General features: G+C 37.7%; 1 protein-coding gene across 1 annotated transcript in view; it reads right to left on the bottom strand.

Annotated features, from left to right (window-relative positions):
• Positions 1–27079, bottom strand: part of ESR2 (estrogen receptor 2) — a 61984-nt gene that overhangs the window by 20159 nt on the left and 14746 nt on the right. Inside the window, exons 3-7 of the mRNA XM_036906092.2 lie at positions 25360–25532; positions 20205–20321; positions 15995–16294; positions 12582–12720; positions 6724–6857 (exon numbers count right to left, since the gene is read on the bottom strand). Of these exons, the coding sequence (XP_036761987.1) occupies positions 6724–6857; positions 12582–12720; positions 15995–16294; positions 20205–20321; positions 25360–25532 (863 nt within the window). The remainder of the gene's footprint in view (positions 1–6723; positions 6858–12581; positions 12721–15994; positions 16295–20204; positions 20322–25359; positions 25533–27079) is intronic.

Raw genomic sequence — 27079 nt, 5'->3', positions numbered from 1 at the left:
CTCATTCTTTTTAATATCTGCACAATGTGCAATGTCACCTCCCTCATACTGATAAAGGTAATTTGTGTCTTCATTCCTTTATCCTGATCACTCTGCCTAGAAGCTTATCAATTTTACAGAGCTCCTCAAAGAATCAGCTTTTGGTTTCCTTGATTTTCTATTGTTTCCTTTTTTTTTTTGTTCCATTGATTTCTACCCTAATCTTAGTTATTTCTTTTCTTCTCCTTATTTGGGGTTTCATTTGCTCTTCTTTTCCTCATTTCTTAAGGTTGGAAGCTGAGGTCATTAATTTGAGGTCTTGCTTTTATTCTAATATGGGCCTTCAGTGCTTTAAATGTCCCTCAAACTACTTATTGCTTTACCCAAAATCCACAAATTTTCCTATGTTGTACTTTCATTTCAAATTAGTTGAAAACACTCTCTATTTTTTTTTCTGTGATCCATGGGTTTAGAATGTGTTATTTGGTATATGTGTTACTTGGAAATTTTCCAAGATCTATTTATTATTGGTTCCTAATTTAGTTCCATTGTATTAAAGAAAATACTTTATATGACTTAAATCCTTTAAGATGCATTAAGACTTGTTTTATGGCCAAGAATGTGATCTATCCTGGTAAATAGTCCACAAACACTCAAGTAGAATGTATTTTTTGCTGTTGAGGGTGCTATAAATGTCAATTAGGTCAAGCTGGTTGATAGTGTTGCTCAAGTCTTTTCTATTAGTTACTGAGATGGGGTGTTAAAATCCTCAACTATAACAAGGGATTTATCCATTTCTTCCTGCAGTTCTATCAGATTTTACTTCATATATTTTCAAGCTCTCTTGCTTGATGCATAAATGTTTAGGATATTTATATCTTCTTGATGAATTTACCCATTCAATATTATGAAATGACCTTCTCTATACCTAGACATATTCTTTGCTTTAAAATTTGCTTTGTTTGATATTAATATAGCCACTCCAGCTTTCTTTTGATTAGTCTTAGCATGGTATTACTTTTTCCATCCTCATTGTTTACTCACTGATATCTTTATATTTAACTAGGTTTCTTGTTAGCAGCAAACACTTGAATCTTGCTTGTTTATATAATCTGATGTCTTTTCCTTTTGAGGTATTTAACATATTTACATTTAATATAATTGTTTAAATTTAATTTAATTTGGCAACTTGCTGTTTTCTATTTGCCCTATTTCTTGCTTTATTTTTCCTTTTTTTTGCTAACTTTTGGATTATTTTTTATGGTTCCATTTTATCTTCTTTGTTGGTATTTTATCTGTTTGTTGAGTTGTTTAATGGATACATTTGGGTTTATGATATACATATTTAACATTACAATTTATCTTCAAGTAATACCAGGTACTTCATATAAAAATAAGAAAGTATACTTGTCCTCTCCCAGCCTTTGTGGTCTTGTCATATGTTTTTACTTCTACATAAACTAATACATTATTATTTTTGTTTCAAACACTGGATTATATTTAAAGATAAAGAGTTTCAAATAATAAAAATGTTATTAAATTTACCAATGTTATTACCAGTTGGAAGTCCTCTTTATTCCTTTGTGTGGATCCATGTTTCTATCTGGTATCATTTTCCTCCTGCTTGAAAGACTTCCATTAATATTTCTTACAGTATAGGTCTGCTAATGATGAATTCCTTCAGTTTTTGTATGTCTGAAAATATTTTTATTTTGCCTTCATTTCTGAAAGAGATTTTCACTCTGTAAGGAATTCTACATTAACAGTTTTTTCTTAAAGTACTTCGAAGATGCTGTCCCTTCACAGGGACAGAAACTTGCTGTCATCCTTATCTTTGTTCTTTTGTGTGTAATATCTTTATTCTCTAGCTACTTTCAAGATTTTTCTCTTTATCACTGGCTTTAAGCAACGTGATTATGATGTGCCTTAGTGTGGTTTCTTCGTATTTCTTGTGCTTAGGATTATCAAGCTTCTTAGATCTGTGTGTTCAGTTCTCATTACATTTGGAAATTTTTCAACCATTGTTTCTTCATGTATATTTTGTCCCTCCCTTTAGAGACTCCAAAGTCATGTGCAGTAAATAACAACTGTAGGTGTCCCATAACTCACTAATGCTCTGCTCATTTTTTAAACTCTTTTCTTTCCATTCTTTTTTGATAGTTTCTATTGCTATGGCTTCATATCCACTAATCTTTTCTTCTGCTATGCCTAATCAGATGTAAATCACATGTAGACATAGTTTTCACATTTAGAAATTCGATTTGTGTGTCTTTCATATTTTCCATGTCTCTCCTTACCCTGCTCATGCTTTCCTCTACCTCTGGGACATATGGAATACAGTTATAGTAATTGTCTTAACTCTTCATCTCCTAATTTTGTCATCTATGTTATTTTAGGGGACTGTTCCAATTGATTGGTTTTTCTCATCATTATAGGTCATATTTTCTGCCTCTTTGCATTCTTGCTAGTTTTTGATTTGTTACAAGACATTGTGAATTTTACCTGGTTGGGTGGTTATTCTTATATTCCTTTAAGAATTCTTGAATTTTGTTCTGTGATGCAGTTAAATTACTTGGAAATAGTTTGATGCTTCAGGCTTGCTTTTAAGTTCTGTTTGGTAGAGCAGCCATTAGTCTAGGGTAATTTTACTTCACTTGAAGCAACACCTTTCTGAGTACTATACACATTGTCCAGTATATTACAAGGCTTTGTAGTGAGAACATGAACTATTCTTGACCCTATATGAACACTAGGGATTGTTCTCCTGTGCCTTTGTCACAGTTCTTTCCCTGTTTTCAGTTCTTAGTGCTCAGCTGAAGACCTGAAGGGGGACCTACTACAGATCTCCAAAGCCTCTGTGTTCAGCTTTCCTGTCCAGTACTCTCCCTTGCAAATCCTAGGCTTTGGCATCCCCAAATTCACAATTCCATCTCCTCAGCTCAGGGAGACCACTGACGTCTACTTAGGTTACCTCTGCCTACATTGCAACCTGGAAACTCCAGGTAGTAGCTCCAGACAGCAAACTGGGTGATCAAAAATTTCATCCCATTTGTGTCCCTTCTCTTGGGGATCACTGTCCTGTGTGGCCTGCTATCCAATGTCCAATGTCTACTTTATATATTTTGTCAGGTTTTTTTTTAACTTAAGGTAGGAAAGCATATTCTGTTCCTGTTTTTGTTTTAATTGACCGCTACAGATAATCCAGAAGGGAAAAAAAAGCCTATACCTTCAAATGTTTAAGATCTAACACAGAAAAGACCCACTTTTCCTAACAGTGGAAATTTTACAATAGAAACAGAATCCCATTTGCCTAATCCCATTTGACAACTGTATGATTACCAAGCAAGAAAGGAACTTTCTTGAAAGATTTCTTAAATTCAGATTTACTGTAAACAAATTTTACCTGTTTACCACCACAAGTGGTAATGACATCACATGCCTGCCTCACCCTCTGAATTCTCTTAATACGGCAGTTCTGCTAGATGCCGCAGGAGGAACACTGTAGCCTTAGTCCTTCCCGTTGGCACAGATGATGCTTCACAACAACACAATACGATGTCTCACAGCCTAAAATGACTGTAAGGAGCCTTGCCAAACAAAAGTCTTTATACTGCAGAACATAACAAGAAGCAAATTGCTTTCCAAGGAGCACTCTGTTGCACAGAAGAGTTCTAAATTATTTCCAAAAGAGAAGCTCCATCTGAAATTGATGACACTCTTGTGCCAAGATGGCAATGTTCTTTTCAAGTAAATCCTCCCTTTAAGACAGAAATGGCAGCACATATGTAAGGTAATGCCTGTAATCAGGTTCAGAGAGATCACAAAAGTTGTTTTCCTTCCACAGTTTCATACAGGACATTTTCTATATGTACATCAACTTAATCACCAGTGTAAGCTGGGCTCAGCTTATTTTGTAAAAGGTGAACAGAAACAATACATGTCAAGAAGATGCCAAAAAGCATTCGGGAGTCTTCTTGGCTTTCCTTATAATTTTCATTTGTCCAACAATTTACCATTTCTAGTTACAAACTGTTTTCCAGAAATGGGATGGAAAGTATATTGGGGTTGGGGGAAATGTCCTGTCAGGCAAGTAGGGCCAGAATGAGACCCAGCTAGGAAATACTCGAAGGCTGTCTTCAAGAGCTCTGTACCTCACATGACCTTCTGGTTCCTTCTGTGCTTCCCCTGTCCCCTCCTCCAAGACCTAACCGCCCTCCCCAGATCTAGGCATCTCCTGAACAGTACCCCATGCTCTGTACCAGGGCTACTCAAAGTATGGTCTGTTACCAATCCACAAAGTGATAAGTGGAAATTGAGGGTAAGCATTTGGAAACTTGTATAGAAATTGACAAAGTCATTTTAAGTCAGTTTAATGTAATAACAACAAACTAGAGCTTGTATTTTATACTTTCATTTTCTAGTAGTTTACCTTTATTATATTTTATAAAAGTAACTGTCTATAATAATTTGGAAATTAAAAAAGAAGAAACCTGATCCTTCCCCACAGATAGTTTGAGAAGCACTGCTCTCTAGTTTTCCCTTCTCCCCATCAAAACTAGTACCAAGGTCCAAGAGTACGTGGGAGTGTTAGAGAGGAAATACGCATAGGCTGGAGAAGGAAAGGTCAACTGGCCCCAGAGCAGGAGGCAGCCTGGGACCCACGCGGCCACAGGGTCTGCAGTGAGTCTAACTTCAGGAACTGCTTCTTCGGCTGATGTAAAACAGAGCAGCACAAGATGAGCTCACAGGTTCCTGTTGTTTCAAAAAGGAAGCTCTAAGATTAGATAAAAGTTAGCTTAATAAGGCCCTCTGTGATGCCAAAATGAAGGTATTTGTAAGGATTAGTTGAGGATTAAAACCTGGATATACATATTTCAGGAAAAAAAAAAACAAGTAACCTAAAGGCCCAGCACAAGTAAATAGCTACAGAAAGCAACCAATACCTGGTATAGCAGCTGGATTAAAAGCCAGGTAGGTAGTAAACTGAACAACAGGAAAACTACATAAAACTTAAAAATGTGCACAAAATAACACATCTGGAGTCAATGTAGCAATGTTAATAATGGAATAAAAAAGGAATGTATATTAAGTAAAGGCCCATCAATAGAGAAATGATTGAACAATTTAGACAGTATCTTCACTCAAAGATTGAGTTAGATCTGTTCTAGTTCACCTGCAGGCATTTCACAGCTTTTGGGAAAGTAAAAAACAAGATACAGGGAAATATTTGTATACAGTGTCCCAATTTTTAAAGATTGGGGTCAAAAAGCCCAGCTGTGTATATTGGAACTAAGGTATTATTTTTAAAAGATTACCAGAGGTTAGAAGATGGTACGAAGTTCACCTTCCAGTTAAAATGAGTTATGTGGTATTGGGTTGGAAGAGTCAAGCAAAAAATAAGTTCAGAGCAAGCCTCTTCCAAAGTATCCATAATTTTTAATGTAAGATGTTATGCTGTTTACATAAAATTATATATATGAGTGTGCATGTATATTTCTCTCTCTATATACAAATCTATTATCTACCTACCTATCTGTATGTATCTACCTATCTCTATATCTATCTACCTGTCTATATATTCATCTATAGAGAGCTCTCTGTCTCCCTATCGAGAGCTATTAAAGAATGGCCACCAAAATTATGGTGATTATCTTACATGAGGGTGGGAGAGATTCCTGGTGATTTTTATTTTCTTCTTTGTATGGTTTTCTTTTGTTTGAATGTCTACAATAACCAGATATCATTTATATAATAAGAAAAACCAGCAATGTTACGACGTACATATATCTTAGACCCCTTCCCTGTTTCCCACCTCTAAGTCCTATGTTTCCGTTCCTCCTTGACCCCCCCACCCCAGGTTAGTTCAGTTTCTCCTTGTCCCTGATGACTCTGACTGGGACCCCTGCCTGGGTCTCTCCCCTCTCCAGTTAGTGCTCCACAGGGAAGCCAGAGTGACCTCTGCCTGTGATACTCCTCCATCTCTTCTAGGGGTGCTCAATGCCCCAAGCAGCTGTCTCAGCCCAAGGTGTGCAGTGTCATCTGCAGTGCCACATTTCATAACCTATCCACCTCCCTCTGCTTTTGCACTGCATGACTTGCAGCTCGTGGCTACACCATGTCCTTTCTTCCTCCAAGTCCACTCCTGCCCAGCTAACATCTGCCCATCCCTGAAGATTCATGCAAACATCCTATCCTCCAACCACTCCAGCATCTCTCCTGTTTTCTCATAATACTTTGTACATGTTCTATTATAGCACTGAGACCATTCTTCTTAGCGATTTATTCTCTCTCTCCCTCCCTACACTATGAGCTATTTGAGGGCAGAACTGTATCTTCAATATCTTTACCAAATGAGTGAATAAATGAAGTGAATGAATGAATGAATCCGTGAAAGCAGAACCCAAAACAGTGAATATAAATACCTGTTAATTGTATAATGTCTGTATAAACAACTGAAAAAAAGGCTGAAAGGGAAATATTTTAAAGTTCATTTTTATCTTTCCCAGCAGTGGCTTGAGACACTTTTTAAATTACTGCCAACAGTTCAGCCAATGAATAATTTATATTCAAGTTACCAAAAGTTAACTACAGTTTAAATCCCTATAAAATGAAACAGATCAGTCAGAAGGAAAGTTGTTTTCCCTTTTTAAATAAAATAAATTTAATACTCTTCTCAACACCATGCCGGTTCTAGAAACAGCATCTCTCCCCCATAAAACACAGTACAGCTGTGTGGCTACTTACTGGAGTTGAGGAGGATCATGGCCTTGACACAGAGATACTCTTTGTGTTGGAGTTTTAACTCACGAAACCTTGAAGTCGTTGCCAGGAGCATGTCAAAGATTTCCAGAATTCCTTCTACGCATTTCCCCTCGTCCCTACAAAAGTTCATTTGGAAATTTAGGGAACACACAGTTCTAGGCAACCATCAAAAGCAGTAAGTATTTTCTTTTTTATCTCAAAGGTCATCTTGTACATCCTTTAACTGTAACGAGGTAGTCATTAGACCACATCCAGCAACTAAAAATTACTAGAGTTATCTTCATATAAAAAGGACAGGGCACTTCCTATAAATCCCTAAAGCAAACATTTGAATAAATACTATTTAGGCAAAAGTGTGCATTGGAAATACATTTTCCTTCTACCTGTCTACCAAATGTCTTCTTAATGGAATACCATTTCTGTTGATTATTTTCAATTTAAACCATTTCAGCCAACCAGCCCTAAATATTAGCTACTACTAAAATACAGCATTCCATGTTCCCATCAGAAGACTCTGAAGTGTTAAAGAGCAAGACTGGATGTTACAGAAGCAAATATCCCAAGAAGAAATAATCCCTCTTATCTTGGACTTAACTCTTACTTCCTGGGGATCATTCAGAAACAGAAGGGGCAACTAAGAGACATTAAATGTAATTTGTATAAAAGCTAATATGACATACAAAAAAAGTACAATTAGAGAAGGTGGATTAGAATCAGAAAAAGCAGAAATGGAGACTTGCCAAATATTATTTTTAAGCAAGTTTTAAATAAACTTTGAACCACCCAAATTCTTTTGAGCAGTCCTTATAGATGTAAGTTTTTCAGTACACTTATGAAGCAAATTACTGTATCTAGAAAATACCAGCTTTAATTCACTCCAACCAGACACACATTTTTCCACCTCACTGCTCCCAAAAACCTTCTCTCGTCATCATAGTGTTATTGGAAGTCCTTGACAGGCAATTAGATGATTTTTGCCACCAAACTTTAATTTGCTTCTAAAAGCCTGCAGTGCATGGCAAAGGGCAGACATGGCAGTAGTGGGTTTCTGAGGGTTTAATTTTTAGTTTTCATTGCAGCCCTTGAGGAGGACATAAAATCTTTAAAAAACTAGTTGATCCTTCTTCCCTCAACCCCAAGGCAAGACATTTCCTGTGATGACTGTGGTTAGGGAAAGGACCTCTGTAGAATTCAAAGAACTGACCCCAGTGGGAACCGCCAATCCTGGTGAAGCCTTTCCCACTGGTGCTTTGCGAGGACAGCACTCATCAGGATCCTGCATTCCACAGCAGACTCACCTACACTAAGCTACACGCATGCAAAGTACTCACTTTGGCACGTGTGCATGGCAACTTCTGCAACCAGTTGAGGCTTTCTGAAAGTGCACAGGCTAAGTGATAAAACACCAGTGCCCCCTAGAAGACACTCATATGGAAAGGCCACCTTGGAGCATCAGAGTACTGAAATCTGTAGGAAACCTCCAATACCTCCCCGCTCCCAACCAAAGCCCCATCCTCCCATTTCCCTGTTCTAGGCTTTCACAGGCAGCCTGCAAACATCCAGTAAGGACTACGCATACCCTGCACATAGCAGATGCACAGGAAATACCTGTCCATTGAATCCCCATCATGCCACACCATCAAATCACTCTGCCTGAGTACAATTAATTATTGGAAATTGTAATTGCAGGGCTGGAAGACATTTGATACTGAGAAAAGCTGGTTTTAAAATATCTCTGGGGGCAAAAACAAAAAATCCATCAAGTCCTACACTAATATTTAATACTTTGGTTCTCTAGTCTTCTGTGAGACTCAGACAGAGGTGGGGTCATACACACACACACACATACACACACCTTCCCAACTAGTACAATAAGGGCACTCATCTGAAATCAACCCTGTTTTGCAGAAGCTGCCACCTGTGCCTGAGAACATGTCCCTAAATACTGAAATTAGTGCCATTTCTCCATTAAAATGCATCCATTTTAAACACAAATTTGTATTTCAAAAATGGAGAGAGAGTTTATATTCTAGGGTATCTTAAGCTCTGAGAAATGCTGTAACTCACAGTAATGAGAACATGTGTACCTCATGGAGAAGCAAATTTCTCAACGAATTCTAAATAACTAGGTCTGATTGCTTTCTCTAGCAGGTGTGACAGCCAATCATTTCATTCAAGGGATGGCACAGAACATTTTTATTCACTTTACAGGCTGTAGAAACCCAATACATTTCTAGAAAATAAATGAGAAATATAGGGGTAAAGGTACAATACCTCATAAATGATACCCTAAAAAAGAACAGAGTGAAAAGGACTTTAACAAATTAATGAGGTCTATTTCACTTATTTTATAACTATGGAATGAAACTGAATTATGAGTAAGAAATCAGGACAGGATTAAGAGATATGAATTAAAGATAGCATATGACTTGAGTGTTACAATACTGAAACAATCAGTCAAACCAACCTACTCATATTTACTTTTGCACACTGTTTGTCCATAAACTAAGGCTAAATAAAAATAAAACTAGTAATAACATGTGGAATATTTTATTATTTGATAACCACTCCTTTATGGAAGAAAAATAATCTGTTTGCTACCAAGGACAAAATTTTGAACCTCACTTTGGATACACGATTTTGTACCTGCACATGCATCTGCTGGCAGCACACATGTAGCGATGCACCACAGTTTACCTCTGTGTGGGGAGCAATATGGTGGGGGGCTCAAGACTTAGCACATGGAAAGGACCTAAATATTGAACTGATATGAAAATTGCCTGAGTACAAAAGGGAAATGAATATTTAGAAGTGAAACTCTGTGGGTATCTTGAATCAATACACAAAAACTAACGGGAATGCAAACTCAGTACAGTCACAATTACATGAGTCCACAGAACTCCATAAACATCCACAATGGGATCCAAGCCCAGATCCAAACTTCCTCCAACTTTTTAATAACATTTAACATGACAGTTTCCTGTTGATGCTAAGAACACAAAATATCTTAGCATAAATGATTTTTTCAGCAAGTGGAAGCTCAGATTCTTTTTTTTGGTATCATTATACAGTTACATGAGCAACATTATGGTTACTAGACTCCCCCCATTATCAAGTCCCCACCACATACCCCAATATAGTCACTGTCCATCAGCATAGTAAGATGCTATAGAGTCACTACTTGTCTTCTCTGTGTTATACTGCCTTCCTGGAAGCTCAGATTCTTTAGCAGAGCTTCACAAGAATTTATGATTTTAGTGGTTACCAAAAGAAGAACTACCTTTTTAGAAATAAGCTGAGATAACCGGATTTTCCCCTCATCTTCAGGAGGTTCAACTTTTCTCACTGCAGAGACCTCAACAAGAATAAATGGAAACAGCAATTACAGTCTCAGTCTCCACAAATGGGTTGATTTAATTGCATCCAATGCTTACATGGTCATAGTACCAATTGCAGGAACTCTGATAGGACAATCAACCAAAAGACAGTTATTTTCAAGTGTGTGAATATTATTTATTCATGTTGCAAAAATGATTCATAATAGGAGTTTCTTTATGGTGCATGATCTCTGGCCTTTTGAGTAAGTAACAGTTGGAACATTTTCGAGTAAGCAACTTGTCCAGAAACATACCCATTACATAAAACTATATTTACCTGTATAATAGGTGCATTATGAAGCTGAACTATCTTAGACTTGAAATTCTAGACTTCAGAGTTCATGTGTTAAAAACAATAATCGGGATTGCAGCAAAAAATAACCATGAGTAGGCACTCCAAATAGAAGCCTGTTCAATGTGAACATTTCTATACTCAACTATAGCAGATTTATAGTTTGTAAAACAATAATTTCAAATAAGTATAAAGAGTAATGCAAGTCTATTAAAAATAGTTTGTAAGAAAAATCACTTTTTTCTTCTATTACTTAACAGTAGACCTAATTTATCCAGGACTTATATCAGCTTATAGCAACTTACACAGACAGTTACAGGAGTTAAGGGACCCACACAAAGAAGAGAGTTAATTGTACTAAAACCAGGAATGAAACAGTCACCGAAAATAAAGGTTAAAGGTGCCATCGATTTAGAAATCAAGACAAAAAGTAAAATACCTTAATCCCAATGTCTGCAAACATATTGATTCAAGGGAGGGACCTTCCTCCTAGTACTAACTTCTAGGATAATTACATGTACATATTTATATGGGGGGAGGGGTGTGAGAGAAAGAGGGAGGGAGAAAGAGGCTTTATTTGAATACCGAGTGGAACATAATGATGAATGAATAAGAGTGATGGCCTGGCTGGGTGCTTGGCTTTTCAGCCTGCCTTGCAAGATGGTTCCCTGGGATGACAAGGGGAGGAACAGGCTCCTGAAATGGGGAGGAGAATAGAGTTGTTCTAAGAGAAAATAATTAAGTAGAAAGTTACTTTGCCAAACTCTTTTCCCTTGCAGTTCTTGATTCCACTGAGAGCCAGTTGTTACTGTTACACCTGTAACTACTGTTGCAGTTAAGAGTGTGGACTCTGCAGCCAGTACATCCAGCTCCACCACATACTCCTCTGTAACTGCAGGCAAGTTACCTAAGCCTCCATTTCTATATCAGAAGGATAGGGATAATAATGTTGCTTACCCCATAAAGGGCTGCTGTGCTGATGAAATGAGTTAACAGGTATCAGGTGCTGAAGATGGTGCCTGGCCCACATAAGCCAGTATGTTAGCCACTTTGATTGTTATTGAAGGATCGTGGCATCTAGAAACTTCCTCTATGGTTCAACACCTGGGCTTGCTCCTGCTCGAGCCGTAGCCCATGCTCCAGCTATTCCCAAAGGCTCCTCTCTTCCCCAAAACACCTCTGTTACTTAGAACAGTGCTCTGTGTCGATTTGTCATCCAGGACAACAGGCAGAAAGGGTGCTAATACCTTGGGAGTATTAACTTCTCACCTGCTTAACATGCTCACTGGGATCTTCTGATGATCTAGAGGTAATACTCTCTTATTCTGTATCTCTGGGCAGATACTTACCATTTGTAACACGAGGCATCTATCTACTCTACACACAGTCAAATGTGACCGGTCATTCAACACTAGAACTTTTTCAAGATAAGGAATGTGGAAATCAATTTCCATGGAGAATTTCAAACTGCTCAAATTTCTACCAAAGAAGTGTTCCACTTTTCCTACTAAAAAATTTAAGTGTTGTTGTATATTCCAGCTTTCCTTCCATGAACAGTTCACCTAAGGCAATTAAAAATGGGTTCCTTTTCTGTGCCATCTTTAAAAGAAGAGCAATTCAATCAAGCTATGGCATTAGCATTATCATTTCCCAATTTCCATGAACTTGCATAGTTTTATGACCTTTCCTTCCACCACTATTGACAAGATGCTATATAGTACAATGCAACTGGAGTGAGCTAAAGCACTTTAAAATAAATTTGGCAGATTTGTTAGAATTTTATCATCTGTCCAAATAGCTGGAGATGTAAATGGCCCCTACAGGTGGAAAGAACAGAAGGACAATTTAAAATTACAACCTGAAGATGCTGAAAAAATCTAAGTTGACTTGTATATGTGGTGGCCATATACCCTGCTGGATACAGGCCCCTGTTATGGCCTGGCCAGTGAATGCTGCCTCACCACAGATACGAGTAAGTCACAGGACAGTGAATATTTGTACTCATGCTCTCTTTCTTGGGTTCTTGATCCAGTAAAGTTGCTCATGACACTGTTATCCTCTTGCCCTTTCAGGTGTGAAACTTTAATTGCAGCACCCAGGACTTCGTTTCCACTCACTTGGCACTTCGCTCAAACAAATCAGGGAAGAAACACAACACGCTTTGTTCTCACCTGTCCAGAACGAGGTCTGGAGCAAAGATGAGCTTGCCTGGGTGGTCGATCGAGCGCCACATCAGCCCCAACATGAGGACCTCCAGCCAGCAGCTCTCCAGGAGCCGCACTTGGTCATACAGACTGAGCTCCACGAAGCCTGCGGAAAGCAAGAGGCTGTGAGACACACCCACCCTCCTCGGCAGCAACTGATTCTGTAAAAACAGAACAGCAAGGTTTAAAAGCTAAGAACTTACAAACAATATAAGGAAACAATCAATGTCTTAAAGATGTAGTTCAATGCTGACCTAAGGAAGAAAATGACGAACTCAAGGTATGCAACTCACAATTTCCAGCCTTGGACCCCTTCTAGAGACTAATATACCTCACTTAAAATTTATAAAGGACTGTTACCTGGGCTTATACAGTTCTCCAGACAGATGCTAGGGAAGAAAAGAAAGCTGGATCAAATATTTTGAGTTTTTATCCTAATAAATCCTCTGTGCTGCTGAGAAAGTAATGCTCAGCTGCCAGCCAGAGGGGCCGCCTGTTTGAGTCAGTCCATGATTGGGGCCTGGAGGAGTGGGGCGATGGGATGGTTGGGGATGTGCAGAGAAAACAGTGCCAGCCCCTGCAGAAGGAAGTCAAGGCTTCAACTGAAAGGATTCCTCTGATTGCTTACAATTTCCCATGCAGTTTTATAATCATTTTTTGGAGTCTTGAGGCTATTCTGTCTCGAGGCTATTCTATCCTGAAGAGCAAATGTAACAACTCAGGCAAGCCCCAAGAGACTGATAGCCTGATAGCATGTGTTGGTCAAAGAACTGGGAAAAAAATGGATAATTTCTAAAGAGGGAAGTATTTCAAAAGCAAAGCAGAGATCACTGGTGCTTCCTCCACAAGCCATGATAAAAGGAGAAGGCAGCATAATATAAATAGGGTAACCAAATGTACGGCACAATGTGCGCTTGGACTTGGTGCAATGAACTTCAGTTAAAATCTCAGCTCAGCCTCATTTTAGCTAGTCACTTAAACTCCTTCAAGGGCTTTGTTTCTTTTTTTTTTTTTAGAAGAGTGTCAGATTTTTATTAATATTAAATATAGTAATGAACTGAGAATTTTATTTGAAGACATATCATCAAAAGTGAAATCTAATTATGCATATATTATTTCAGCCTGTTATAATCATAAATGTTAAGTCTTAAAGTTTAAGCTTTATAAAGTTTTCCAAGACTGGAAGTTTAAACATAAAATGTTATTATTAAAATGACATCTGTTTTAAATTTTTTGATAACAGCAAATTTTCTTTTATTTTTCTATTTTATTAATATACAATCACATGAGCAACACTGTGGTTACTAGATTCCCCCATTATCAAGTCCCCACCACATACCCCACTACAGTCACTGTCCATCAGTGTAGTAAGATGCTATAGAGTCACTACTTGTCTTCTCTGTGCTATACTGCCTTCCCAGTGCTCCACACCCCGCCTACGTTACGTGTGCTAATTGTAATGCCCCTTATTCCCCTTATCTAGGGCTGTTTCTTACAGGAAAAACAAGGGTAATGATGGCTACCTCTGAGAGTTTCCTACAGGTAGGATCTCCTTTTACAGATCTCATTTCGCAGATGAGGAAATGTGGCTCAGAGAGCACATATGGTTCAAATCTTTTAACAATTACAATGCAGATCTGCAAAGGAGAATTTAATGGAGTAAGGAATGGAAAGATAGATATCCTTTCCAAAGTCATATCCTATGCTCAGCTCAGGTTCCTAATGTGTACATATTCCAATTTCACCCACAGTTATAGAAAATAAGCCTACTGAAGGGAGAACAAGCTTTTTATACTTGGAGATATTCAACAAGATCAAAGCTAGATGATACTTTAATTTTTTTGTTTGGAAAATGACTATTACCAGCTGAGAGAGAAAAGAAAAATCACACCTTTAGGCCATGTCTAAACTTTCTGAAACTTTTTCAAAATATCAGGCTTAAAGAGGATCTAAAGGAGCTTAAAAGTTCCATTTGATATGCAGAAAGAAGCTACAGGACTTTCAGCAAAAATTAGTTTCACTAGCACTCTCCATGTAGGGTTCTGAAAAATAGTGATTGGGATACATGTAGAGCAAAAGCTAGAGAAAAGTGCATCAGTATCAGAGCAGAGAAAGTAATATAATTCTGGCAAAGGGCAAGATGCTAGACTAGCAAAACAAAACTGGAGAAAAGAAAATCCTCAGGAAGAGCAGAAGGAATGGGTTCCAGCCAACTAATGACCCCAAGAGATACTATCACCCTAGGGCTGGCTTTCCATCTCTTTACCCCAACTTCTCTTCACCCAGCTTCCCACCCTCTTCTAACCTTTATACTTTGTCTAATGCAGGTGCTGGCTCCAGGCCATGGGAACTGTCCCTAGTGGCTTGAAGAGACCTCATTTCTTAGATGACTATAAGGTGTGCATGGAGAGGTCTTTCAGGGGCATGGTAGGGTGCTGCCATGCCGTTACAATTCTAGATTCATTCTTTCACAGAAACACCAATTCAAATGACAACTAGATGGTAACTTTAACACAATGCAGTACTTGAGGTATAAATCACAAACTGGCCTGAGAAAGTGAAAACATTTTAGGATGGAAAATGCAGGTTCTAAATAACAACTCATAAATATCCAAACCCACTTTTAACTTGATGACATTCTAAGTTTATTGATGATGCATGTTACTTCAAGTGTTGATTGATTCTATTTGTGCATATATATCCACTTATGTACATAATACCGATTCATTCTCTACTGAAACAATATTTTACAAATTCCCGGTTAGCACCTGACAAACTTCTCACTTCATACTGGTCATACTGCACCCACCCCACCCTCACCTGGTCACACCTCTGCTCTCAAGCCAAGAGACAGGTCAGTGTGGAGTCCAGATTCCTTCCTTTTAGACCATGTTGCAGGTGCCAGTACCCTCGAATTTCCTGCCCACCTGGCCCCAAGCCCCCTCCCACAGTCTAGGTGGATCTTTTCCCTGGTCCAACCTCCCAGACCTCATGCAGGCATGAGAGGTAATTAACAGGCTACTGTCTAAAAGAGACTTGGACATGTAGGATGGGGTGTGTGCCAGGTGGTGTGGGATGGTTCCGAGGGTGGGAAAAGAAGAAAGTCAGGAATAGAAGGGGTCTGATCATATACAACTCTTTCTGTCCTGCCATCTCTGGTACACAACTCAGAGGAGTTCAAGAATTCCAGACTGGAGCCAGGCCTTCCAGGACACATCAAAGGCATAAATGTCAAGGTAGAAAGCGCTTACAAATCAAGCCGTCAAACTGTTAAATATCAGACATTTGTTTGTGGATCTCCAATTTGTACCATTGCCCAGTAAATACTACGGTCAGGCCTTTCTACCATAAATGGAAAGCTAAGACCCAGAGAGCCCCACCTGGAATTTTCTTGGCCCAGCCGATCATGTGCACCAGCTCCTTGTCGGCCAGCTTGGTCAGAGACAACATCATGGTGGCCTCGGTGAAGGGCGCGCTGGGGCGGCTCACAAGCACGTGGGGTGGCTCCGCCTCCAGCAGTGTGAGCACCAGCTGCTCGGGGCTCAGGGCGCTCAGCAGCAGCTCCTTAACTCGGCTCGCAGGCCCACCGTTTTTCTTGGCTTTGTTCAGGCAGTGCAGCTGTTCATCAGAATTTCTCTGCCTTCGGACCACGCGGTACCCATATCTTTCTCTCCGGGAGCCTAAATTGGACAGCAGATAACAGAGCTTTCTCCTCCCTCCCCCACCCAACATTTAAGTTCTCTGAGTCCACAGGGTGGAAATGAAGCAATGAGATCACTGTAAGACCTGAGTCTATTCTCAGAATGTCTTAGAACAGAAACCTGACTCATTTTCTGCAGCCTGTGGGGCATGTACCAAAGATTATTACATTTGTGACTATTAGCAAAATCAATAACATGACTTTTTAAGGACAATAGCCCAAATTATCTTAAGGTCTCCATATCAAGATCATTCATGAATACTAAATCCATTTCTCTCTTAAACAGTGCTGACATACCTCAGTTTCCAAACCATGAAACTAGGTCTGGAAGAAGATACGGGAAAGTTAGGAACTAAACATTGATATTTCCAAACAGTTGTCAAATAATATACTTTTCTAATACATTCTTAAAATGTTGACATGCATGTATATGTGTATATATATATATTCTTTTTAACACAGATAAGTATATTTTAAATAATAAATTACTGAAAAATATATGGAAGAGCAAACACTTTATCATAAATTTGTGGTTTTAAAAAAAATTATTTTATACTTTTTCCATATTTTATACACAAAATTAGGATCATAGTGAACATTTTATAATCTTTTTCTCTTTTTGTTAAAAATGTGTCATTTTACAACAATTTAAAATCTGCATAGCATTCTTTGAGATTAGCATCACTTATTTAAAGGATTCCTGTGGGAGAGACAAGCTGGGGTAGATGACTCCCTGAATGATCCCTGAATATTATTTGAGAGGAGCCTCTCTCACTCTCCTTTGCCACCTTCTTCACCTTCTCCATTCCCTCACTCCCTGAGGACAAGAGCCACCCTCCTCTCATCTTTTGCCCTGTTTATCAGAGGTTCTCTACAATTAATTTCTTAGGCCTACTTAACATATGTATTTATATAGTTCTTAACTCTCTGATGACTCCCTCTCATTTTCAGAATCCCCAGGACTCAGTCTGAGCAAAGAAAGTGGCAGAGAGAGCTGAATTTTACAAGGTGAGAGGGCACAGCCCCTCCTCCAGACCCCATAGCCTTTTTCCACTTTCCCCCAGCACTGGATCCCTAGGTGCAGAAGTTGAAGGTGGGAAGCCAGGGCAACCAGTGATGTCAGGAAGCCTTAACACTTTCTTCCTCCACTAATACACACCCTTCACCACTCCCAGCTCTGGCTGCTGAAAGACTTGGGGGTAAGGAATAAGGGAAAGGGACTGTTTGGTTTGGGGTTTCTTTCCCATGTCCCTTTTCTTTCAACCTCCCTCTAAACCCCCATTTTAATGGCGTCACTTAAGTGGAACACTGTACCTAACCCAGAGACTCATCCCAGCCCTGGAGTCATCCAGACCCTCTGGCACCCGTTCCTACTGAGTGGTCGTACTGGGACTCAGGTGGAGCAAGGGGATTTGGGGGTTCAGGCTGTGGGGAAGCCAGAGTCCCCTATTCCAACCCTCTTCCCCCTCAACACTGGGACAGTCCTACGCTTTTCATACCAAAAAGGAAAACTTGTTATTTTAGAAAAAATAAAATAAAATGAATAAAGTGTTCCCTGTTGATAGAAATCTAGGATGATTCTAATTTTTTTGCTAGTATACATAGTACAGTGAAAATACATCTTTGTACATGTATCCAATTGTTTCCTGATAATAAATTCAAAGAAATCAAGTTGCTGAACCAAGGTATATACACATTTAAAATTTTGATACACATTGATAAATTACTCTCTAAAAGCATTTTAAAATGTATGATCTACACAATACTATAAGAGGCTACCTATTTTCTCAATAAGCACTATGGAGTATTAAAAATCATTTTAAATCTTTGTTCATGTGACAAGTGACTGAACAATCTCATTTTACTTTGTATTTTTTAATTGCAAGCAAAATTGACTAATACGTTTCTCCTTTGTATTTCTTTTATTTGTATGTTGCCTATTTCTTTTTCCCCTTTTCCCTCTAATAACCCACAAAGACTCTTTATGTAGTAATGACAGATCGTTTTTGTTATATACAATATTTGTCTTGTTTGCTTTTAACTGCTCATGGTGCCTTCTGCCATAAGAAGATTTAGTACATAGTCAAAGCTGTCTTTTTGTTTCATATCAAAATTATACAAATATTCTCCTATATCTTCTTTAAGTACCTTTGTAGTCCAAATCTATTGGGAATTTTAGTATGTTTGTATAATGTTATTTGATATTTCATGTTATGTTTTTCCATACAGATATACAATTTTCCCAATACTATTTATTGAATAAGGTTTTTCCATTGATTTTTATAAAATTCTTTGTCACTTAATAAACAATTGTATGTAAAAGTATCTCCTTCCAGATTTTCTACTTTGTTTTATGGACCTATTTTCCTATTCCTATGCTGGTACCAAAACGTTACAGCTACTGTAGGTTTATGGACCAGAATACAAGGGGATTATATCTTTAAGGTGGTGAAGGTGGAAAGAAATATTCAATTTTAGAATTATATTCCTAGCTAAACTATCATTCAAGAGTGAGGATAAACTAAAAACATTTTCAGTTAAATACTGAGAGATAAATCACTCATAGCCCATTTGAAATAACAACTGAGGTTTTTGGAATAAAGAAAAATGAACTGAAAGGAAGCAATTGAAATTCAAGAAGCAATGGTAAGAAAATAAACTGTTCTGTTTTAAAGAAACTAGAAATAAACTGATAGACATGAGAGTAAATCTAAAAAACATTGAATGGGTAAAATAATAATTTTTGGAATTACAGAAACAAGGTAGAATCAAAATACCAGACAATAATATTTAACATGAGAGAAGAATAATTTCAGTGAGAACCTTCCAAGATTCTTTGGGAAGAGAAATATCTAATAAAGAGAGTGGCTTAAATTCTCAAATCAAGCAAGAATGCATGCTAAAATAGAAATGCTGTCATTAAAAGAATTGAAACAGAATATATGATTTCCAAACTAGCAGAAGAGGAAAAACTAGGAAATGTGATCAACTCCAAACAGGAAAAAAAGTCGAAGTTGTAAATAGTTACAAAGAGAGAAATTGCAACCAAGCACAGACAAAATATTGGCTAGCAGAAAAATAAGAAAAGTACAGACAGAGCTGACATGAGTATATAAAAACAAGAAACTATGTACAGACAAATGAATCAAAAGTCAGCCAGGTAGAGAAAGCAGGGTGTAGGCAACATTATCAGTTGTTATACTAATGTGCTTATCTTGCTTTGTTTTTTCACATAAAGTTATTTTTGGTATCATTAATATACACTTACATGAGCAACACTGACATATGATTTTTTCATGTACATATATACATATGCACACACACATACATAGAACAAAATCTATGCTCTATATGTTTTCAAAGTTCTGTCATGTTTCTGACTCCACCATGTATTTTTTCTACTTCTAGAAATCTAATGAAGGGACAGGCATGAGTCTTCCCTGTAGCTACCCAAGAACCCACAAGATATTCTACTTTCTTGTCACAGCTTTAACTGTAAACTAGAACTTCATCCTTAGACTATTCAAGGTCCCAAGCAGATGACCATCCAGTCCCCTTTTGAGCACTCCAGTGGCTAGAGTACCGTAATTCATGCAGTGGCCTATTCTGCTGTCATACTACTTGAATTATAGGAAGTTCTTTCTTATATTGGGCCAAAGTCTGCCTCTTATAATTTGTTTGTCTTTACCTCAGCTCTGTCCTCTGAAGCTGCAGGGAGTAAGTTAATGCCCTCTCCAATGTGACAGCATGCAAATACTTGAAGGTAATTACCAAGTCCTAAATCTCTTCTCACCTTGGCTACACTTCCCCAGTTCCTCAAACTATCCTCAAAAGCTTGACATAGCTTTCAGCATATCCCATATACAATAAAAGGGGAAGTGAATGCTCACCACACTTCACCATTCCAACCTCATAGCACTTTCGAAGTCGGCAAGCCTGGCAGCTTTTGCGCCGGTTCTTATCTATTGTACACTGATTGGTAGCTGGACAAATATAATCATTATGCCCTACAACAGAGAAAAAAAAAAGGAAGGTTATTATTACAATACTTCAGTTAAATATCTTCTTGGTCAACAACAAGGATAATACCACCCAGCTGAAGGCAAGGGGATGTCTTCTTAATAAGATGTACAAGTATGAAGGCCAAAGTTCAGCCTCATCAGTATCTTGTCAGTGAGTAAAGGAAACCTAAGAACGTTTTGACTAATAGGTTATTCTCTGCATATTCTTAGAATTTCCCAGAGACACATTTGGAAATATTCTCCTTTGGACATGGAAAGTGAGATGGTCACCTGAAAATGATTTGCTCCAAATCACAGACCTCTTCATGAGTAGTACTTGTATATCACATCACCAAATTTATCTGCTTATATTCTTTCACATATATCCCTCTTTTGGACTTACCATATTTTTATGGGAATTCATAGTCAAACAGGACTACTAAACTAGTCAATAAGAGAATAAAGAAATTAGCAAACTAAACAAGAACAGAAAGAACTGCTAGGTGATGATGGCTGTGGTGGATTAGATAACTGCTTTCAATTCTTCACTCCCTCCCTCAGCCTGTGACCTTGCAGTGTTCTAGAGCAGGCAGCGTATATACTTCACCAACTGATGTTGGGCTTGACCATAGGACTTTTTTTAGCCATTGTTATGTTAGCAAATGTGATACTTTCAACAGTTTGGCTTGGCCGCTTGGGCTCCCATGAGAAGAAAACGCCTCTGGTAGCTGTTGGTCCAAGGAGAATGTTGAGCATGTGGTATAGATCTGAACTCCACCCAAAGACCAGAGCCAAACCCTATGAAGTAGAGCCACCCTAACCAGTGCACAGACCCATAACTGAAAAAACTATGTTCACTGTAGTAATCTACAATCTGAATATGTTTATGTAGCAATCCCTGACTAAGACAATGGTATTTCTTTTAATTCTTTTGTGTAAGGAATAGATAAGAAAATTTCCATTTCAAAAATTGTTATTTCAGATGCTGGAGAATGGATTGGAGGCCTCAAAGTTGAGGGAGGCCAGGAGACGAGTAAGAACCTGCTGTAGTAATGCAAACCAGAGATGAGGCTGGCTGGATCAGGTATGGGTAGGAAGATGAAGAAAGCCGCACAGATCAGAGAGAAGATTTAGGGAATAGGAATTGTAATAAAATAGATGAAATGAAAGCCAATAGGGTGTTTTGGTGCTTTCATTTCTTAATTGTGTCTTTCTAAAAAGACACAGAAGACCTGTCTTAGGTCTATAGGGAAGGGAGGCCTGTGACTAAAAGGAATTTTGGGGCTCTGGAGATAAACTAGTTTATGGTCTGAGCACTAGTTACACAGGGTTTGCTTTATAATAATTCTTTAAACCAGTTTAAAGAATGAATTATAGAATTCATATATATGTGAATACTGGAATAAATATATTCCTTAATTCTTTTCTCAGAGAGACTGGGAGGGAGCAGGACCACCCCGAGGGCAGGGAGCAAACCAGCACCCAGATCTTGGTTTATCACCCATGCCCTCTCTGGCACTCTTATTACTTAACAGCAGACATCTACCTTATGTTTTGTTCCCTTAGGATATCCTTTTTGAGTTCAAGGCTAAATAAGTTCCAAGGAGCAGAATATTTTCCTCCAAGGGAAAAATCACTTATATAACCTGTTGGTGTTAGAACTTACCGCTCACAGCTCAGCCTTTGCAGTGCCAAGAAACAAAGAGTTGAAGATTATGGAGCAGTAGTCAAATAGGTTTTAACTTTCAAAGGACAATGATAAAAGCTTAGTATGAATACCAAAATGGGAGTGAATGGAATGATTACTATTATATGTGGATATAAAATAAGTAGCTGAAAGAATGAAATTTATGTAAATGCCATTGAGAAATGTGCCAGATACATATAAAAAACACTAATAAAACTTTTAAAGTAATTTAATACACCTAAATAAACGGAGACAACAGCTTCTTGAAATGATGACTCTTAAAAAAATATCCCTACCAAAATAATATTCAGGTTTAACAAAATCTCCAGTTTTCTTAATAAGGATGACAGCCTACTCAAAAAATATTCCTATGGACAAATAAGAGAAAATAGCCAGAACATTTTTAAAATAGGAGATATTTATACTGGTATTATTAAAATGTTATAAAAATATAATAGTTAAGTTAATGTGTTATTCATATAAGAATAAAGAGATAGATCAATAGAGTAGCAGAATAAAAACTACAGATCTTCCCCAATTTACAATGGGGTAACATACTGATAAATCCACAGTAAACTGAAAATATTATAAGTAGAAAAGGCATTTAATAACTCTCATCTACTGAACCTGATAGTTCAGCACAGCCTACCTTAAATACGCTCAGAACACTTACATTAGCCTATAATTGGGCAAAAGCACCTAATACAAGCCTATTTTACAATTAAGTGTTGAATATCTCATTTAATTTACTGAATACTATACTAAAAAGTGAAAAACAAGGATGGTTTTTTTGGGTGCAGAATAGCTGTGTCTCAGTTGTTTACCCTTGTGATTGTGTGGCTGACTGGGAGCTGCCCAACATCATGACAGAGTATTGTACCACATGTTGTTAGCCTGGGAAAAGATCAAAACTCAAAATTCAAAGTTCAGTTTCTACTGAAGGTGTATTGCTTTCACACCATGGTAAAGTTGAAAGTACACCGTAGTATATGTAAGAACGTAATATATCATCTATATAGAGAAAAAACACCAATGAACACATGAAAAGATGCTCAAAATCAGCAGTAATCAGTGAAATGCAAATTAAAACCACAAGGAGATACAACTGTATACCTAGTAGAAGGGGAAAATTAAAAAGATTGACAATACCAAGTCTTGACAAGGATTTGAAACAACTGGAAATCTCATAGGTTGATGCTGAGAATATGAAGTGGTTCAGCCAAATTTGGAAAACAGTTTGTTAGTTTATAAAGCTGAACATACACTAACCAGACAACTAGCAATTTTACTAAGTATTTACTCAAGAGAAACAAAAATATATTTCTACAGAGAGAGACATGCATCAATGTCCATAGCAGTTTCATTCAAAATAGCACAAAACTGGAAACAACCCAAATAAACTAGTACACCTAGATATTGGAATATTACCCAGCTGCAAAAAGGAATGAATTACTAATATATGCAACAAGAAAGATAAACCTTGAAAGCATTGTGATAAGAAACCATACACAGATGCTTACAGACTTTATGATTCAATTATATGACATTCTAGAAAAGGCAAAACTATAGGGACCAAAAACAATCGGTGGTTACCAGAGCCTGGGAGTTTGGGAGGAAATCAGCCTACAATGGGCAAAGGGAACTTTTTGGGGTGATGCCAGCCTCTCATATCTTAATTATGGTGGTGGTTACATGATTACATAAAACTATACAATTAAAATAGTGGAATTGTATCATATGTAAATTTTATCTCCAACTTAAGTAAGCTCCCTTTTTTAAAAAGATGAATGAAAATGGATAGATTTATTCAATAAAACAATGTGGAGAATATCAGCTATTTAAGGTAAAGGCATTTTATTCCTGTTTCATTCAATATGCCAAAAGCATTGGAATGTCCCTTTTCATTACTGCAATGCATTTATACCAGAGGGGACCAAAAATAAGAAGAGTCCAAAGATATAATCATTTAGGCATTAAGCAACTGGAAGAGCACTCTTTTCCTTTTGCAAATTTAGAATGGGGCTTTCCTTTCCCCGTTCCCAGTAGTTCTTTGCCTGATGCAGTAGGAAGGAATGACAGGCGGAAAGCAGAAGACACTTATTTTTCATTGTTATCAGTTATAGTTGGAGGGTTCAAAGATATTTCAGGCAGAGAGATTTGTTCCCAAAAACAAATAAAAATGATCTCTTTTTTAAGGCTGTAGGCAGTTGTATTGGGTCAAAATTTCCTTAAGGGATAAAAATCTGGAACTTCAGCAAGATAGAGAATTGTTGTCATATCAAGAGTTCAGTTCTGAATTTCAGAAATCTGAATTGTTCTTATTATATATAGCAGGAAACTGGACCTGGCCTTATAATCTACTATGATAGTTATTATAAGCAAAAATATCTAAGCCCTGAAAATGTTAAAGGTAGAATTGAAGTTTTGTATATAAAAACAACAAGAAGCAAAGAATTTAGGTTTTGATATTTAATGACATATCCTTCCTTTATCTGTGTTGTTTTTCCTTTTGATAAGAAAATTAAGTTTGAAAATGGCAGAGGGCCCTCATCTACCTAACTATAAAGATCTTAGAGGAGGTGGGTTTAAATGAGATTAGGATTAAAAGAGAAATACCAGGAAGAAATAACAATGTCGATATCTGAATGCAGAAGATTTAGAAGAAAAACTAGAATATCTTGATTTTGCATAATGTTTACAATTAACCAAATACTTTCACATAACCAACCTCATTTCATTTTTAGAACTCTGTGAGTATCTTCATTTCATGGAAGAGGAAAAGTTATAGAACTGGGAGGTAAAGTCATAGAGCTACTAAGCAGAGGATCCAGGACAAATAGGTCATTTATATGGAGTGAATTTCAGGGGCTCCGTGGGAAGGCCACTCTTTAACTATGATGCAGGGCTAACTATGAATGTTCTACTCCTCAGCACCCTCTGGTTTCCATGAGGAGCCAGCCTACCATTAGGACTGTTACACGAACCAGATATTAAACATAAGCCAAGGGAAGAAACAATCTTTGCAACTCCCAATGAGCACACATTTTTCTAAGCTTTATTTTCAATAGGGTGGTAACTAGACATCCTCTCTCAAGGAGATGGTGATGAGTGATGGTTGAGCAAGACACATTTAAGTCTAGGTAGAGATCTGCAATTAAAGGTGAAGTGCTCTTCACTTAAAACAATCCACCCCACCATCCACTCCACCCCCAAACACACACGGTCTTCTTGTTAAACTGCTCATCAAGTATGTTGTGTACCAAACAGGCCAATGGTGAAATTTCTGCCAGGTTACCTGCAAAATTGGTCGAGATCAAAAGTGGAAAACTAAAGAAGCAGCTAACAATATTCTTGTACCTTGAATGCTTCTTTTGAAAAAGGCCTTACAACCTTCACATGACCAGACTCCATAGTGATATCCAGATGCGAAATCGCTGCAGACTGCACAGAAGTGAGCATCCCTCCTTGAACCTGGACTAGTAACAGGGCTGGCACAACTGCTTCCGTTAACCTTCCTTTTCAGTGTCTCTCTGGGGGCAAAGAAAACATTCATTGTAAAAGATCATTAAGCTAGGTTACCAAAGGGAAAGGGTTGGGAAGGGTGAGTGGGGAGGAGGGAGAAGGGGATTAAGGGGCATTATAATTAGCACTCACAATATAGGTAGGTCACAGGAAAGGCACAGAGAAGACAAGTAATGACTCTATAGCATCTTACTACGCTGATGGACAGTGACTGCAATAGGGGTGAGGGGTTATTTAATAATATAGATGAATGTTGAAACCACAATGTTACTCATGTGAAACCTTCATAGATTGTATATCAATGATACCTTAATTTTAAAAAAAAGAGCATTAAGGTGAAAAGAGGGACTTTATAGAAAAAAATCCAGCATGAATATTGCCTGATTTATCTCTTTGCCCTCTAGGATTGATGATAAATATGTTCCAGGAAACGTTATCAAGCAAAACCTCTGTTACTGATACCAGATCTATAAAGAGTCACACTGTTGGGAATGACTGGTTTTGAAAATGGTTAGGCAAGTTTATACCCATCAATGCGGGGCTAATGAGCACTAGCAACTACAGATAATCAGTTGTAGCCATCAGGACGTACATCTCTGAGTGCAGTAAGTGACCAGACCGAGTCTCACTCACAGGTATGAACCAGGGTATATAGTGGCCTTCTACACTTTCTAGGGTTCATCAACACTACATAGATGGGCCTAAATTCACCTAACCATTTTCAAATATCAGTCATTCCCAACAGTGTTGCTAAATAGCCCTTCAGAGTTCCCATGTAAATGATAGACAAAATCTTTCACTCAACAATTTAAGATAAAGGTCTAGAATAAAAATAACTTTAAAAGGAGTAACAGGTGGACTTTAAGTTATATTGAGGTGAATACTATACCCTGGCTTAGAAAGAAAGAGGAAGGGAAGAGAAAGGTGGGGTAGGGAGGTAGAAGAAAAAGGGAAAGAGAAAGGAGGAGAAAGAAGAGAAAGGGAGAGAGTGAATGCATCCCTGTCCTTAGAAAAGGCTTTACAGGGAGCAAGTGCTTAGTGCTGCATAAAGGGGCAAGGGCTTCCATAGAGGAAGGGAGAGCCCATCAAGAAAGCACAGCAGGCACCAAAAACACACCTGGTTAGTTCCTAATTTTGCTAGGGTATGTTTCTTTTGGAAGGAAAATGGTAGAGGTAACATTGATTTATAAATGAAGGTAATTATACTATGGTTTAATTAACCCAAATATGAGCAGAACTCTGATTAGAACTCATGCTCAGAAGCAAAGTATTTCTTCCTTTTAAGGCTGAATGAAAAAACATTTACTTTTAAAAAGTTACCTAGACTTTTATTTTACATTTTTTTGCCAACAATAAAATATTTTTAAAAAGAAGAAAAAATTACTGTGTAATATGGCTTCCTCAACATTTTATGGCAGCATGTGAAAGTAATGAATTTCAATATTCAGTATGCTAGGACCTAGCACTTTGGTTGTTTTAGAAGTTTATCTCCCCCTCCCCCTTTACCTACACCATCTCTTCCCTCCATAGCTGTAAGTATCATTAAAAATATAAC

The sequence above is a fragment of the Manis pentadactyla genome, chromosome 11 (assembly GCF_030020395.1).
Source record: "Manis pentadactyla isolate mManPen7 chromosome 11, mManPen7.hap1, whole genome shotgun sequence".
Taxonomy (NCBI): Eukaryota; Metazoa; Chordata; class Mammalia; order Pholidota; family Manidae; genus Manis; species Manis pentadactyla.
This window is presented reverse-complemented; position numbering and strand designations above follow the sequence as displayed.